The sequence below is a fragment of the Carettochelys insculpta genome, chromosome 8 (genome assembly GCF_033958435.1).
Source record: "Carettochelys insculpta isolate YL-2023 chromosome 8, ASM3395843v1, whole genome shotgun sequence".
Classification (NCBI taxonomy): Eukaryota; Metazoa; Chordata; order Testudines; family Carettochelyidae; genus Carettochelys; species Carettochelys insculpta.
Window position 1 is genome coordinate 74,551,511 of NC_134144.1, and position 16,910 is coordinate 74,568,420.

General features: G+C 67.4%; 1 protein-coding gene across 2 annotated transcripts; it reads right to left on the minus strand.

The window, feature by feature from the left end:
- Positions 1 to 3: 3 nt before the first annotated feature.
- On the minus strand, positions 4 to 9,821 carry GLB1L (galactosidase beta 1 like). 2 transcript variants are annotated; one of them, XM_075001588.1, is made up of 16 exons: positions 9,691 to 9,821; positions 9,144 to 9,316; positions 8,706 to 8,856; positions 8,012 to 8,072; positions 7,671 to 7,765; positions 5,778 to 5,958; positions 4,998 to 5,056; positions 4,173 to 4,294; positions 3,658 to 3,698; positions 3,253 to 3,371; positions 2,879 to 2,953; positions 2,719 to 2,808; positions 2,418 to 2,531; positions 1,958 to 2,089; positions 1,181 to 1,396; positions 4 to 773 (listed from the first exon to the last, which is right to left on the minus strand). In XM_075001588.1, exons 1-16 carry the CDS (start codon positions 9,751 to 9,753, stop codon positions 546 to 548), a joined length of 1,920 nt encoding a protein of 639 aa, XP_074857689.1. In that variant the 5' UTR covers positions 9,754 to 9,821; the 3' UTR covers positions 4 to 545. The 2 variants fall into 2 exon arrangements, with proteins under 2 accessions (XP_074857689.1, XP_074857690.1); XM_075001589.1 differs by lacking the exon at positions 2,418 to 2,531.
- Between the last annotated feature and the right edge of the window lie 7,089 nt (positions 9,822 to 16,910).

Genomic DNA, 16,910 nt, shown 5'->3' on the forward strand with positions numbered 1-16,910 from the left:
ACGGGGGGTGGAGGTTTGCAGTCCACAAGCAGGGCTGCGAAGAACCTGCCCAAGGCCCCTGGAGGGCAGGGGAGCCAGGTACCCGCCTGGTCTGGGGGGAGCAGCACCTGACCTTGAGCGCAGCCTGCTGGAGCAAGCCCTGGGGCTGGGGCAGGCGCACAGAACACACAGCACAGCAGGGCCCAGCACAGCACCAGGAGTTTCTTTGCAGTCAGGGTAACAAAGTGTAACAGCTGGGCCAGGGCCCTGGGGCTGGAAATAAAGAGCAGGTAGCAGGGCCTGAGCTGTGTGCGCTTCTGCGGGGGGGCCCTGGGCGCTGCCCGCCTGCCCTGAGGGGCTGCATGGGGGCTCTGCCGCAGGCACTGCTTGCTGGGGGCCAGCCCTGGGCAGCCAGCACCTGCCGCCTCGCAGGGAGGAGTGCTCGAAAGGCCCATCGTACAGGGCCCCCCCAGGTAGGACATGGTCATGTCCTGGGGGGCTGCTTCCTCAGCCGGGGAGCAGGGAGAGACGACTGTGCCCTGCCTGCTGCTCTCAGCCCGGGGGCCCTAGGGAGGGGGCAGGGGGGCCCTGGGGTGGGGGCTGACAGTCTGGTTGAGGAGGGGCCGGTCCAGGAAGAGCAGCATGGGCCGCGGGGGGGCCCCCTCCAGCTCCAGCAGAGTGATGTTGTTGGGGGCAGAGGGGCTCAGCAGCGAGCCCGGCACAAAGAGCGTCTGCTGGGGCCCGCGTGCCGGCCAGTAGCGGCCCAGGTTGAAACCGTTAATCCAGAGCTGGCCCTGGAGGGCAGAGAGCGGCCGTGAGTGCTGGGGGCAGGCCCAGCCTGGCCCCACCTCTGCCCCAGGCCCCCTACCCCCAGCCTGCCTCCACCCTATGTGTGGCCACTGGTCTTACTGGGCCCCACCTCTGCCCCCAGCCTGCCTCCACCCTCTGCTTGGCCCCTGGGCCCCCGCTCGGCCCTAGGCCACGAGCTGACACCCAGCCCACTGCCACCCTGTGCCACTTGCTGACAGCCTCAACTGGCCTCTGCCCTGTAACTCTGCCTTTCCTGGGCACCTTCCTCCCCCTGCCCTGCCCTCCTGGGCCTCACCTGCCATCTTTGTTCAGGGCCCCTCAGTGCCTCCGCCCCAGGCACCATGGGGTCGGCCCTGCCAGCTGCTCCCCCAGACGCCCCCCACCTTGGTACCTTGCTCCAGCCTGGGAACTTGACAAAGGTGTCCCAAGCGATGCCAGGGGTCTGGAAGGACCCGGTGTAGAGAGCAGGCCCTGGCCTGGCCCGGCTCCCCTCGGCTGGCGGGGAGCGCGGAGGCCAGCCCCGCGCCACGGCCGTGTCCACGTCAAGGGGGTAAATGAGCCAGTCACTAAGCAGAGCTGAGTCCAGGGTCAGGTTCCGGACCAGGCCCTGCGAATGGGGGACAGGCACCTGACTGGGCAGCAGCGGCTGCCCGGGTGCTGACCGTGCTGGCTGCAGGCTGGTGTCCCCCCCACCCCCCATGCCCACTGCTGTGGCCCAGTGCCCACAGCTTGGCCAGAGCCAGGGCCTGGTGCAGCAACTGCCCCCAGTAGGGGCCCTGCTGGAGCCAGCAAACCCCTGCGCCGGGACTCTGGCTCAAAGGGCCAGGAACAGCTGTGCTCGGGGAGGCTGCCCAGCCCTGGGCTAGGCTGCAGGGGTGCCCTCTCCCTGCCCAGCCCCTCCCATCTCCCAGGGCTGCAGGGCCTGGTGCTGCCGGGCTGGTGCCTGTCCTAGCTGCAGGGCACCAGCCCCATGAGGAATGCAGGGTGCTTCCCCCCAGCCTGTAGCATCCCCAGCTGCGCTCTCACCCCCCATTAGTCACTGCCCCCGGCTTTGCCTGCCCTGCGCTGTGCTCAGGGGGACCTGCAGCCAGGTGCTGGGGGGTGGGAGCAGGGCAGGGCCAGCGCATGGCTGGGGTTCCTGGCAGCACCAATACCCCCCCGCCCCAACCTTGAAGTCGCTGGCATTGGTGCCGAAGTTGATCCTGCCCATGTTCTCCACCAGCAGGTCAAGGGAGGCTCCAGCCCGGCCCGTCAGGTTCAGCGTCGTCTGCCCGTCGCGCTCCAGCCGTCCCTGGTACTCCTGGCACCAGCGGGCAGGCCATGGGGTCAGCACCAGCCAGGCCCCCCACTCCCTGCACACACCTTGGGCTCACTCCGATCCCTGGGCCTGCAGAACCAGCTCCCAGGTCTCCCTCCAGCCGGGCCCCCCACTCCCTGCACAGGCCCTGGGCTCACGCCAGTCCCTGGGGCTGCAGAACCAGCTCCCAGGTCTCCCTCCAGCCGGGCCCCCCACTCCCTGCACAGGCCCTGGGCTCACGCCAGTCCCTGGGGCTGCAGAACCAGCTCCCCCTCCCCTGGGGCTCCATGGGCGCTAACCCCCACAGGGGCCCCGGGCGCGTGGGACTCACCCCCTCGAGCAGGACGTAGGCGCGGTCACACACGCCGCTGGGAGGAGAGCTGAGCGGGGCCGGAGCCCAGAGGTCCCGGGGCAGGCGAGTGCGATAGAGCACAAAGCCGTGAGCCTGCAGCACAGCGCAGGGGATGGAGGCTGAGAGGGACCCCACCAGGGCGCTGGGCTCCAGGCAGAGCATCGTGCAGATCCCAGGGCAGGCTGGGACCCGCTCCATGGGCTGCAGGCTGTGCAGGCCTGACCCCCTCCCTCAGGGGCCAGGGCCCACCCCCACCCCCACCCCCACCCCAGCCCCTCACCTGCTTCACAGCCTCGAAGGTCAGGGGGAAGCGGCTGCGGATGGGCCCAGCCGGGCAGAGCACGTCCAGGAGCTCCAGCACCTCGGCCAGCTGCAAGAGAGCAGAGGGCAGGTGGGCGGGGGCGCTCCGGGCACAGGACAGCTCCCCAGGCAGCACTCACCTTCCGCAGGGGCACGGCGCCGTAGGCAAACTTGGGGGTGGCAGGCGGCATCGGACCCGCAGGCAGGGCCTGGAACTGAACAGCAAACCTGTCAGGAGCTGGCCAGGCTGGGCCTGGGCACGGTGCCCCCTGCCGGTGCTACCCGCGGGGGTGGGGGCAGGCACCAGCCCCGGGGCAATGGGATCTCTGTGGGAGTAGGTCAGTGCTGCTCCCTGTCCTACCCGGGGCAGAGCTGCCCTCGCCCCAGGGCCCACAGCGAGCGGCTAGCACGGCCCTGGCACTGTGGGGGACGTGGGGCTGGCAGGACACAGGCAGCCGCTCTGCCCGGGCTTGGCGGTGCCAGGCGGGGGGGTGGGGGGGGGGCTGGCTGGTACCTTGCCAATGACCGTCCGTATGGCAAACAGCTTCTCGGTGGGGTCGCCGGCCTCGGAGAGCGGCGCGTCATAGTCGTAGCTGGTGGTGACAGGCTTGTACCTCCCCTTGTAGTCAGCACCTGGCCGGGCAGGGGGAGTGAGCCATGGCCGGGCCCTCGGGCAGCAGGGCCCCTGCTGGCCTGCACCCTCTTGCAGGTGCAGGCCAGGTGTGTTACTGAGGGCGGCGGGGGCTAATACTAACACAGGACCCCAAGCAGGGGAAGGGAAGGGACCCGCTGGGCCCAGCCCCTGAAGGGTGGGCAGGTGCCAGCCGGGTAATCCACAGCCCTGCCAGACAGTGCCTGCCAGCCCCGCGCCCGCCGGAGCGCCACCCCCCACGCAGCGCCCCAGGGCCGGGGTACTCACCGCTCCAGTAGCCAAAGTTCGTGCCCCCCTGGAACATGTACCTACATAGTGACCCAGAGACGGCCGTCAGAGCCCAGCACGGCCCCACCAGCCACCACCCTCCCTGCAGCTCCCCCAGCCGGACCCTGCAGGGCGCCAGCTCCCTGCACCGTGGGCTGGGCAGCGCCAAGCGCTGCCGGCCGCACACCGGGGAGGGATGCAGCCTCGGGAACGGGCGGGGAGGGAAGGCAGGGGAATGGCTGCCAGGTGCCTGGACCCACAGCTGCCTGGGGGCCTCCGGCCTGCAGCAGCAAAGGGGGAGCCCCACGCGCCAGCCCAGACGCCCTGGGCACGGCCAGCAGAGACCCTGCTGCCCAGGTCGCTTGTGCTGAGCTGGCCAAACCCTGCAGCGGGAGGCCCTGGCCCCCAGCGCTGGCAGTGCCGATCTGCCCCCCTCCGGCCTTGCCGCCCCACACAGCCCAGGGCTCTGCCCTGCCCGGGTGCGACCCGCCAAGCCCCCGCGGCTGGACAGTCACATGTTCACACTGGCTCCCAGCTGCAGCATGTCCTGGAGGCCCTGAGCCACCTGCGCCGGGCGGGTGCTGGCGTGCGCCTCGCCCCAGTAGTCCAGCCACCCCGTGTAGTACTCCGAGTTCACCTGCGGCAGAGGGGGACGGGCTGTTACCCACAGCCCCCCTGGGCCTCCCACGCCTGGCCCCTGCGCCCGCCCCACATCCCCACCGGGCCTCTCGCGCCCGGCCCCTGCGCCCGCCGCACATCCCCACCGGGCCTCTCGCGTGCGGCCCCTGCGCCCGCCCCCCCGCCTGGGCCTCTCGCGCCCAACCCCTGCGCCCGCCCCCCCGCCTGGGCCTCTCACGCCCGGCCCCTGCGCCCGCCCCACATCCCCACCGGGCCTCTCGCGCCCCTCCCGCCCACCTGGGCCTCTCGCGCCCGACCCCCATGCCTAGCCCTATGACTCCTGCTGGCCTGGGCCCCCCACACCTAGCCAGGCTCCCCACCCAGCCTGGGCGCCCCCACACCTGGCCCCCACCCAGCCCACAGGGCCTCAGGCCCTAAGGCTCCCTACAGCACCAAAGGGAGGCAGCAGCCACTTTCCCCTGCAGAGCCTGCACGGCCCCCGGCGCCCAGCCCAGCCCCACATCTCACACTGCCGCAGCCCTGCGCCCCACAGAGCCCGGCGTGCCCCACAGCAGCCACCCAGGGAGTCCCTTGGAGACCTCTTGAAACAACTGCCCCCCTACACCCGCCCAGCCCAAGGCAATACCTGCCCCACCGGCCAGCCTGGAGCCCCCTCATGCGCGCCAAGCCCACAGCCCCCCGGCCCACAGCCCCACTCTCACCAGGGGGCCCTGGGGCTCGTACTGTCGCTGAGGGGCGAATGCAGCTGTCATGTTGGGGCCTGGCACAGAAGAGAGGCAGGTCAACAGGGCCCATGCACCTGTCCTGACCGCCCCAGCCCCAGCCTGGCTCCATGCTGCCCCCCCCAGCTATCCTCGCCCCGAGCCGCCCCCCGTCGTCCTGCGCCCCGAGCAGGTCTCCCGTCACCCCCCCCCACCCCCACTGTCGTCCTGCGCCCCGAGCCGCCCCCCCAGCTATCCTGCGCCCCGAGGTCTCCTGTCACCCCCCGACCCCCACTGTCGTCCTGCGCCCCGAGCCGCCCCCCCAGCTATCCTGCACCCCGAGCTGCCTCCTGTCATCCTGCGCCCCGAGCCGCCCCCCCAGCTATCCTGTGCCCCGAGGTCTCCTGTCACCCCCCCCACCCCCACTGTCGTCCTGCGCCCCGAGCCGCCCCCCCAGCTATCCTGCGCCCCGAGGTCTCCTGTCACCCCCCCACCCCCACTGTCGTCCTGCGCCCCAAGCCGCCCCCCCAGCTATCCTGCGCCCCGAGGTCTCCTGTCACCCCCCCACCCCCACTGTCGTCCTGCGCCCCGAGCCGCCCCCCCAGCTATCCTGCACCCCGAGCCGCCCCCCCCAGCTATCCTGCACCCCGAGCAGGTCTCCTGTCACCCCCCCCACCCCCACTGTCGTCCTGTGCCCCGAACCGCCCCCCCGTCATCCCCCCCCCACTGTCGTCCTGTGCCCCGAGCCAGCCCCTCACTCCCACACTCCCCCCCCAGCACCTGGCCCGAAGTCCACCGTGGCGTAGAGACCCTGCAGGGTGCCGCAGCGCAGCTCGGCGGGGCTGTTGCCGTCGGTGGTGAACAGCAGCACGTCCGGCCCCAGCAGGGCGCGGAAGGTGGCCAGCAGGTGCCGCAGGTAGTCGTAGTCGCAGGCCGAGAAGCTGCCGTATTCGTTCTCCACCTGCAGAGCCGGGGTGGTCGGGAGGGGCTGGGCCACCTTCCCCCGTGCTGGAGCACGGCAGAGCTCAGACCCCCAGCACCAGCGTTCCCGGCTCACCTCCAACAGCCTGACCCCCAACCGCCGCTGCAGCCAGTCCAGGCCGCCCCACACGGACCCACTGCAGCCCCCAGAGCCAGGGCTTCCATGAACCTCTCAGCTGCCCCAGGCCTGCACACGCAGCCCCCGCCCCCCGGTGCCCCTCTGTCCCCCCACAGCCCCTGCCACCCCCCAGCCCTGCCACTGTCCCTCGGTCCCCTCCCCAGCCCCTGTTACTCCTCAGTCCTGCCACTACCCCTCTGTCCTGCCCTGAAGCCTGGGGGTTCAGCTCAATGTGAGGCCAAGGGAGTATCTGTCCGTGAAGTGAGAGGCAGCCCCAGTGGGGCGGGGGCTCCGCTGGGGTGGGGGTTGTGTGGTAAGGCAGGGGCTCTTGTGGGGACAGGGTGTGCTGATGTGGGGTTTATGCTGCGACATTACTGGAGTTTTACAGCAAGTGCAAAACCATTTCTGTGACCACTGCAGCAAGTTGGCACCACACCTTGTGCCAGGGGAGGTGGCTCATGACACCCGGCGATGCCCTGAACCTGCCTCTGCTGCCTGTACGTCTGTGCCGTGGCGGTGTGTGAAGTTATGGATGTTGGCTCTAGCGCTGCCTTGGAAATGTGTTAGTGCGCAGGGTCACAAGGGAACATGTGGTCCCCTCCCAGCCAGGTGCCACGGGCCGAACAGAGGCCCAGCCATCCAATCCACATAGACCGAGACGTGCCGCTTAACCCAGCGGCCAGTGGCAAAGTGCCACAACAGGCCACCTGCTCAGGTGATTCCCCCATTGAAAGGGGCTTCCCTGCACTGGGCAAGTCCATAAGACGTCCCTGGCAGTGACCACCTTGCTCTTCAGTCCTTGTGAACTAAGCTGGTGCGGTCTGGGCCCCCGGCCCTCGGGGATGTGATTGCAGAGACTCTCAAGGGCAGCAGCTCCTGCCAGCGGCTGTGGCCTGCAGCCAGGGCTGTACCCGATGTCCGGAACGTACCACCTTCACCCTGGGCTCTCTCACCCTCTTCCTTCTTCCTTCCCGAGTTAATGACCCTTTCGATCTCAGGTGCTAACCGACCGGCCCAGCGTGCTGCTTTGGGTAAGAGCCAAGCATACATGGACCTGGGGCTGGCCCTTTGGGGCCCGCAAGAACCGGTGTGGAGTTGGCGAAATAGGTTTTAAGAGCCTCTCGCCTGAGAACAGGGGACGATTGGTCTGGGCTGATGCAGCAGCTGGGGAAGCTGTGGGTTTGCTTGTGTGGCTTCTGGCTGGCCAGTGGGGCTGGCAGAGGAGCTGTTGTGGCTGGCCTGGTTCACCTCGCTGAGAAGGGGACTCTAGCCTGGGCTGGACGTGGCCTGGCTTTAAGCAATTGACCCAGGGAAAGGGCTGGGGGCTGCTGTAGGGGAGAGGTGGGGTTAGTCGCAGGGGCCTCTGTGGGGGTGGGGAGTAGGGGGCAGGGCAAGGGGCTGTCCTGGGGGTAGGTTGCTCTGCTTTGGTGGGGGGTTATGGGGCAGGGGGCTCCCATATGGCATAGGGGGCTCTGTGGGGGTGGGGGCTGCCATGGGGAGCAGAGCAGGGGACCCAGTGTGGCTGAGACAGTCTTGGAACAAAGCAGCGAGCCAGGGCCCTGGCCCCCACCCACCTGAATGCTGATGATGTTCCCTCCGTTCTGGTACAGCCGGGGCCTGAGGCGGGGCAGCAGGACGCCCAGCCAGGAGTCCACAGCCTGCAGGTAATCTGGGAGCGCAGAGAGCAGCTGGGCTCAGGGGGAGAGGCCGGAGCCGGGCCCAAGAGCTGGCAGAGCTCCACAGCCACCCCCAGCTCGCCCGGGACTCCAGGGACAGGGAAGGGCCCAGCGACTCTGCATCTGGGACTCGGAGGTTGTGGGGGGCCAGGCAGTGGAGCGTGAGCCCCCAGCAGCCCAGCACCAGCAGCCCAGCCCCGCATGGCTGAGTGCAGGAGTCAGGGCGCTGCTCCCCTTACCTGGGTCCGAGGAACGCAGGACAATGTCTGGTTTCCACAGCAGCCAGGCAGGGAGGCCGCCCTAGAGAAGAGCCCGGGGGGCAGAGAAACTCCTCAGCTCCGGGAGCCACAACGTTCTGAGCCAGGGGAAAGAGCTGGAAGGTCTCACTGGCCTGTGACGGTAGGGAGTGAGGGGCACTGGCGGTGGGCTGGGAGTGCCAGGCACCGGCAGGGCTGGGGGGAGCCCAGAGCTGGGATTGGAGGGGCAGCAGCTCTGGACCCCTATTCCCCCTAAGCTGAGCCCTCAGGCGGCCGCCCAGCTGGTTCACCAGCGGCCCAGCTGGCAGCGTGTGCACATCACACATGTCACAGCATGTATTTCGCCCGTAGGGGGGGAATGCGAGAGGGAGCCCTGCTCCAGAGAGGGAGGGACGCAGCAGAACTGAGGGGGCGAGGCTGGGATAGTGGGGGTTATGGGGCGGCCAGGGCGAGGCTGGGCTAGCGGGGGTTATGGGGCAGAGCGAGGGGTTATGGGGTGGCCAGGGCGAGGCTGGGCTAGCGGGGGTTATGGGGCAGAGCGAGGGGTTATGGGGCGGCCAGGGCGAGGCTGGGCTAGCGGGGAAATGGGGCCCTCAGGTCTCCCATGCTGCCCAGGCTGAGGTGGGGCCGGGGCTGGGGTCAGACTCAGGGCAGAGCTGCCCCCACCCGGCCTCACCATGTCCCACTCGGCACAGATGTAGGGCCCGGGCCGCAGGATGACCAGCAGGCCTAGCTCCACCGTCAGGTCCAGGAAGCTCCCCAGGTCGCGGTCCCCGGCGAAGTCATAGAGCCCGGGCAGCGGCTCATGGTAGTTCCAGGGCACGTAGCTGGGAAGAGTCGGGGCAGTGAGGGGCGACTGCCCCACCTCACGGGCACACCCCAGCTTCCCAGCCCTGCAGCACGCGGCCCCACGGCCAAGCCGGCAGCCCCTGGCCCCTGCGGGCGGGCGGGCGGGCAGCCGAGGCTGGAGCCCGCCAGCTGCCCTTGCGGGGAGGGCCGGCGTTGCCAGCGGAAAGCGGGAGCTGGGGTCCCGCCCCGGCCTGGCCCTGCGGGGCGGGTGAGAGCCACGGGCCAGGGCCCTCGCACGGAGCGTCGCGGCTCCGAGGACACCTACACCTGCACGGCGTTGAGGCCGCTCATGTGCATCTTGCGGAGCCGGTCCCTCCAGGCGGGCCGCGGGACGCGGGCGTAGTGGATGCTGCCCGCGATGTAGCGGAAGGGGGCACCGTCCTTGCGGAAGCAGTTGTTGGCGTAGTCCACCTGGAAGGAGCGGGCACCGGCACAGGCCTGGCCCCGCACAGGGCGGTGAGTGGCCGGAGACCCCTGCGCCCCACCCAGCACGGGGCGTTACGGGGCGGGGGGCAGCTGGCGCGCGGGCGCGCGGGCGAGGGGAGGGCCAGGTGAGGGGTCAGTGGCTCACCTGGCACCCCTGCAGCCGGGCAGGGCCCCGCCCTGCCCCTCACCCTGGCACGGGGCTGCAGGCCCCAGGCTCGGCTGAGTGGGGCAGCGCGTGGCAGCCCGCGGGGGGAGACACCGCCGGACCTCAGCGCTGCTGCAAGCGCTGCCCACTCCAGCGCGACCCCAGGGCTGCTCCGGCCGGTCACGGCCACCCCCCCTAGAGCCCGGCCCGGCCTCTGCCCAGAGCTCCCGGCCCAGCTCACCTCGAGGCGCAGCAGCAGCAGCAGCAGCGGCGGCAGCAGCTGGACGCGAACTCGGGGCCCCATGCTCAGCGCTCCGGCCAGCTGGGGAAGCAGCAGCGGTCATGTGAGCGCCCCCCACCCCCCGCCTCCGGCCCCAGCCCCGGCGCTTCCCCTGGGTCCTAGGCGCGGCCGCTTCCTGCCGGAACACCACGGGGAAGGTGGGGGGCCGTGGGGCAGCGCCCCAGCAGAGCGGGGGGCCGCGGCTCAGGCAGGGAGCGCTGCGGGACACCCCGCACCAGGGCGCCCCCCCACCTACAGCACGTGACCGCACCTCCCCAGCACCATGGGCCGTGCCCACCCCCCCCCACACACACCTACACGCGCACCCACCGCACCATTGCAAACGCACCCGCACCCCGACACCCACACATACACCCACACCCACCGCACCATGGCAAACGCACCCGCACACCGACACCCACACCTACACGCGCACACACCGCACCATGGCAAACGCACCCGCACACCGACACCCACACACACCGCACCATGGCAAACGCACCCGCACACCGACACCCACACACACCGCACCATGGCAAACGCACCCGCACACCGACACCCACACATACACGCGCACACACCGCACCATGGCAAACGCACCCGCACACCGACACCCACACACACACGCGCACACACCGCACCATGGCAAACGCACCCGCACACCGACACCCACACACACACGCGCACACACCGCACCATGGCAAACGTACCCGCACACCGACACCCACACACACACCCACACCCACCGCACCATGGCAAACGCACCCGCACACCGACACCCACACCTACACGCGCACACACCGCACCATGGCAAACGCACCCGCACACCGACACCCACACACACCGCACCATGGCAAACGCACCCGCACACCGACACCCACACACACCGCACCATGGCAAACGCACCCGCACACCGACACCCACACCTACATGCGCACCCACCGCACCATGGCAAACGCACCTGCACACCGACACCCACACACACACGCGCACACACCGCACCATGGCAAACGCACCCGCACACCGACACCCACACCGACACCCACACACACCGCACCATGGCAAACGCACCCGCACACCGACACCCACACCTACACGCGCACACACCGCACCATGGCAAACGCACCCGCACACCGACACCCACACCTACACGCGCACACACCGCACCATGGCAAACGCACCCGCACACCGACACCCACACATACACGCGCACACACCGCACCATGGCAAACGCACCCGCACACCGACACCCACACATACACGCGCACACACCGCACCATGGCAAACGCACCCGCACACCGACACCCACACATACACCCGCACACACCGCACCATGGCAAACGCACCCGCACACCGACACCCACACACACCGCACCATGGCAAACGCACCCGCACACCGACACCCACACACACACGCGCACACACCGCACCATGGCAAACGCACCCGCACACCGACACCCACACCTACACGCGCACACACCGCACCATGGCAAACGCACCCGCACACCGACACCCACACCTACACGCGCACACACCGCACCATGGCAAACGCACCCGCACACCGACACCCACACCTACACCCACACCCACTGCACCATGGCAAACGCACCCGCACACCGACACCCACACATACACGCGCACACACCGCACCATGGCAAACGCACCCGCACACCGACACCCACACATACACGCGCACACACCGCACCATGGCAAACGCACCCGCACACCGACACCCACACATACACGCGCACACACCGCACCATGGCAAACGCACCCACACACCGACACCCACACCTACACCCACACCCACTGCACCATGGCAAACGCACCCGCACACCGACACCCACACATACACGCGCACCATGGCAAACGCACCCGCACCCACACACCCACACATACACGCGCACACACCGCACCATGGCAAACGCACCCGCACACCGACACCCACACACACCGCACCATGGCAAACGCACCCGCACACCGACACCCACACCTACATGCGCACCCACCGCACCATGGCAAACGCACCCGCACACCGACACCCACACACACACGCGCACACACCGCACCATGGCAAACGCACCCGCACACCGACACCCACACCGACACCCACACACACCGCACCATGGCAAACGCACCCGCACACCGACACCCACACCTACACGCGCACACACCGCACCATGGCAAACGCACCCGCACACCGACACCCACACCTACACGCGCACACACCGCACCATGGCAAACGCACCCGCACACCGACACCCACACCTACACGCGCACACACCGCACCATGGCAAACGCACCCGCACACCGACACCCACACCTACACGCGCACACACCGCACCATGGCAAACGCACCCGCACACCGACACCCACACATACACGCGCACACACCGCACCATGGCAAACGCACCCGCACACCGACACCCACACATACACGCGCACACACCGCACCATGGCAAACGCACCCGCACACCGACACCCACACATACACGCGCACACACCGCACCATGGCAAACGCACCCGCACACCGACACCCACACATACACCCGCACACACCGCACCATGGCAAACGCACCCGCACACCGACACCCACACACACTGCACCATGGCAAACGCACCCGCACACCGACACCCACACACACACGCGCACACACCGCACCATGGCAAACGCACCCGCACACCGACACCCACACCTACACGCGCACACACCGCACCATGGCAAACGCACCCGCACACCGACACCCACACCTACACGCGCACACACCGCACCATGGCAAACGCACCCGCACACCGACACCCACACCTACACCCACACCCACTGCACCATGGCAAACGCACCCGCACACCGACACCCACACATACACGCGCACACACCGCACCATGGCAAACGCACCCGCACACCGACACCCACACATACACGCGCACACACCGCACCATGGCAAACGCACCCGCACACCGACACCCACACATACACGCGCACACACCGCACCATGGCAAACGCACCCACACACCGACACCCACACCTACACCCACACCCACTGCACCATGGCAAACGCACCCGCACACCGACACCCACACATACACGCGCACCATGGCAAACGCACCCGCACCCACACACCCACACATACACGCGCACACACCGCACCATGGCAAACGCACCCGCACACCGACACCCACACATACACGCGCACACACCGCACCATGGCAAACGCACCCGCACACCGACACCCACACATACACGCGCACACACCGCACCATGGCAAACGCACCCGCACACCGACACCCACACCTACACCCACACCCACTGCACCATGGCAAACGCACCCGCACACCGACACCCACACATACACGCGCACACACCGCACCATGGCAAACGCACCCGCACACCGACACCCACACCTACACCCACACCCACTGCACCATGGCAAACGCACCCGCACACCGACACCCACACATACATGCGCACACACCGCACCATGGCAAACGCACCCGCACACCGACACCCACACATACACGCGCACACACCGCACCATGGCAAACGCATCCACCCCCGCACGCACACACACGGCACCATGGCAAACGCACCCGCACCCACACACCCACCGCACCATGGCAAATGCACCCGCACTCACCCCCCCCAACACACACACACACATACATGCACCGCACCCCATGGCAAAAGCACCTGCACCCCCCCCCCCACACACACACACGGCACCATGGCAAACGCACCCGGACCCACCCACGCACCCGCCCACATACCGCACCATGGCAAACACACCCGCACCCACACACCCACACACACTGCACCATGGCAAACGCACCCACCCACCCACACACACACACTGCACCATGGCAAACGCACCCGCACCCACCCACCCACACACACCCCCCGCACCATGGCAAACGCACACACACACACACACCCCGTACCATGCCAAACGCGCACACACACACACACACACACCCCACACCACGGCAAATGCCCCCGCACCCCCCCCACCCCCACACAGTGCACCATGGCAAACACACCCACCCCTGCACGCACACACACACACACACACAGTGCACCATGGCAAACACACCCACCCCTGCACGCACACACACACACACACCGCACCATGGCAAATGCACCCGCACCCACCCCCTCCCCACACACACACACACACCGCACCATGGCAAATGCACCTGCACCCACCCCCTCCCCCCACACACACACCACATCATGGCAAATGCACCTGCACCCACCCCCTCCCCCCACACACACACCACATTATGGCAAACGCACCTGCACCCACCCCCTCCCCCCACACGCACACCACATCATGGCAAGCGCACACACACACACACACACTGCACCATGGCAAACGCACCCATCCCTGCACCCACACACACACACCCAGACCCACACACCGCACCATGGCAAACGCACCCACAGCCCCATGGTGCGCACAGCCACCCACGTACACAGCACCATGGCACGTGCACGTGCAGGCCCCTAGCTGGGGCTGTGCGCCCCACAGTGACTCCAACGCAGGGGCCACCCTGGCATCAGCGTCTCGGCAGTACCAGCCAAAGCAACGCCGACGAGCCGGGGCACCTGCCTCACTGGGCTGCCGCAGGGCAACAGGCGTGCAAAGAGCCTGCACAGGGGCCTGGGAAAGCAGTGATCTCTAGGGGGTCTGGGCTGGGGGCACGCGTGGGGCCCAGGGGAGCAGCGATCTCTAGGGGGTCTGGGCTGGGGGCACGCGTGGGGCCCAGGGGAGCAGGGATCTCTAGGGGGTCTGGGCTGTGGGGGCAAGTGTGGGGCCCAGGGGAGCAGCGATCTCTAGGGGGTCTGGACTGGGGGCACGCGTGGGGCCCAGGGGAGCAGCGATCTCTAGGGGGTCTGGGCTGGGGGCACGCGTGGGGCCCAGGGGAACAGGGATCTCTAGGGGGGTCTAGGCTGTGGGGGCAAGCGTGGGGCCCAGGGGAGCAGCGATCTCTAGGGGGTCTGGGCTGGGGGCACACGTGGGGCCCAGGGGAGCAGGGATCTCTAGGGGGTCTGGGCTGTGGGGGCAAGCGTGGGGCCCAGGGGAGCAGGGATCTCTCGGGGGTCTGGGCTGTGGGGGCAAGCGTGGGGCCCAGGGGAGCAGCGATCTCTAGGGGGTCTGGGCTGGGGGCACGCGTGGGGGTCTGGGCTGTGGGGGCAAGCGTGGGGCCCAGGGGAGCAGGGATCTCTCGGGGGTCTGGGCTGTGGGGGCACGTGGGGCCCAGGGGAGCAGCGATCTCTAGGGGTGTCTGCCCTTGGGTCACAGGGGATGGGGGTTCCTCCACTGGGGTCCCACAGGAGAGTGCCAGAGAGCAGGGCTGGTGCCCAGGTGCCAGCCCCAGGCAGTGCCCCGGCCCTCTCGTTGCTCTGCGGCAGTGCTGGGTGGAGCCCACCTCCGCTGGTGCAGGGATCTGTGCCCCATTGGAGACCCGTGTCCCAGCAGCTGGCTGAGCTGCCCCATTACTTGCCAGGTGGAGCCCGGGTCTCTGGAGAGCAGGAGGCCCATGGCTCCATTGGATGCTGCTTCTGCCCAGGCCCCAGTGCCCACGGTGCCAGGCATCACCACGTTCCATGACAGCTCACAATGGGGCGCAGCTGAGGCAGAGCTACCCTGGCACAGCCGGCGAGGCAGACTCCCCCCCACTTGCCCTTCTTCTCTCACTGCCACCCACTGCTCTGCCCTGCCAGCGAACTACCCCTGTGACACCTGCGGCTGGGGAGCTCCTTGCCGGACGCTTTCAGATCAGCCCGGTCCACCACGTCTGCCAATGGGCGTTGGCACAGGGCAGCTCTCTGGCTCATGCTGTGCAAGGGGCTCCGGGCAGAGGGGCGCAAGGGTCTAGGGGTGCCAGACTTTCAGAATGTTTGTGAGCGACAATGCCCTCCCCTGGCCCTGAGCCAGGCACCCCCACCTCCCCTCACCAGAGCAGGCACCCCCACAACCCAAAGTAACCCAACCCCCTCCCCTCCCCTCCCCCAGAGCAGGCACCCCCCAGCCCCCCACTCTAACCCAACCCTCTCCCCTCCCCCAGCACCAGGCACCCCCAGAGCCCCATTACCCAATGCCCTCCCTCTCCTTCCACCAAGCATCCCCCACCGCGGCTTTCACCCAGCAGTCACCGTCCGAGGCAACTTTGACCACAGTAGTTTTCCAAACTACGTAGTCATGTCACTCTGACCCAGGTGCTTCTGGTTCACTAGTGACCCTTCTGGGGAACCACCGACAAGATGGTTTTAACCCGGGCACGACTGGCAAAGCTCTTTTTAAACCCTTTGTAAACTGCCACGCTGCAGCGTTCCCTGGAGCCATCCGCTCAGTTCCTGCGGGTGGGCTCTGGTCAGCCACGCTCTAACTGCCTCCAGCCTACTGACGTCCAGGGCAGAGCGTGGGGGTGCACATCTCCAGCACTGCTTGGGGCTTAGGTGAGACATTTTTTGCTTCATATGGTGCCAAAAATCAGTCAGCTGAAGAGCTTTGCTGTCCTTCTAGCCTAAAGCACAATGGTTTGGCCAGCTTCAGTTCTAAGCAGAGATGAAGAGCAGGATTAGGTGGTGATGGGGGACTCAACTGTCCAGGCAGAGTTGGGAAACTACCACAGCCAGGCACAGACTATCCAGTAAGTTCTTGGACCGCGTTGAAGGCAACTTTTCATTTCAGAGTATGGAAAAAGCTACTGGGGAGAAGCTGGCTGTAGATTTGATTTTAGCAAATTGGGAGGAACTGGCTGAGAATCTGAGAGTGGAAGGCAGCCCAGGGGACAGTGACCATGAAGTCACAGAGCTCACGATTCTAAGGAGTGGTGGGAGGGAGAACAGCAAAATAGAGACGATGGGTTTCAGGAAGGCAGATGTGGGTAAACTCAGAGATCCGGCAGGTGAGGTCCCATGGGAAGCAAGACTAAGAGGAAAAGCAACTGAAGAGAGTTGGCAGTTTTTTTAAAGGGACATTACTAAGGGCCCCAAATCAGCTATACCGCCGTATAGGAAAGTATAGCAAAGACCGCCTTGGCTTAACCAGGAGATCTTGCGTGATCTGAAAACCAAAAAGGAGTCCTATAGAAATGGAAACTAAGAGAAATTTCAAAGGGTGAATATAAGCAAACGATACGGATATGCGGGGCAAGACTAGAAAAGCAAAGGCAAAAAA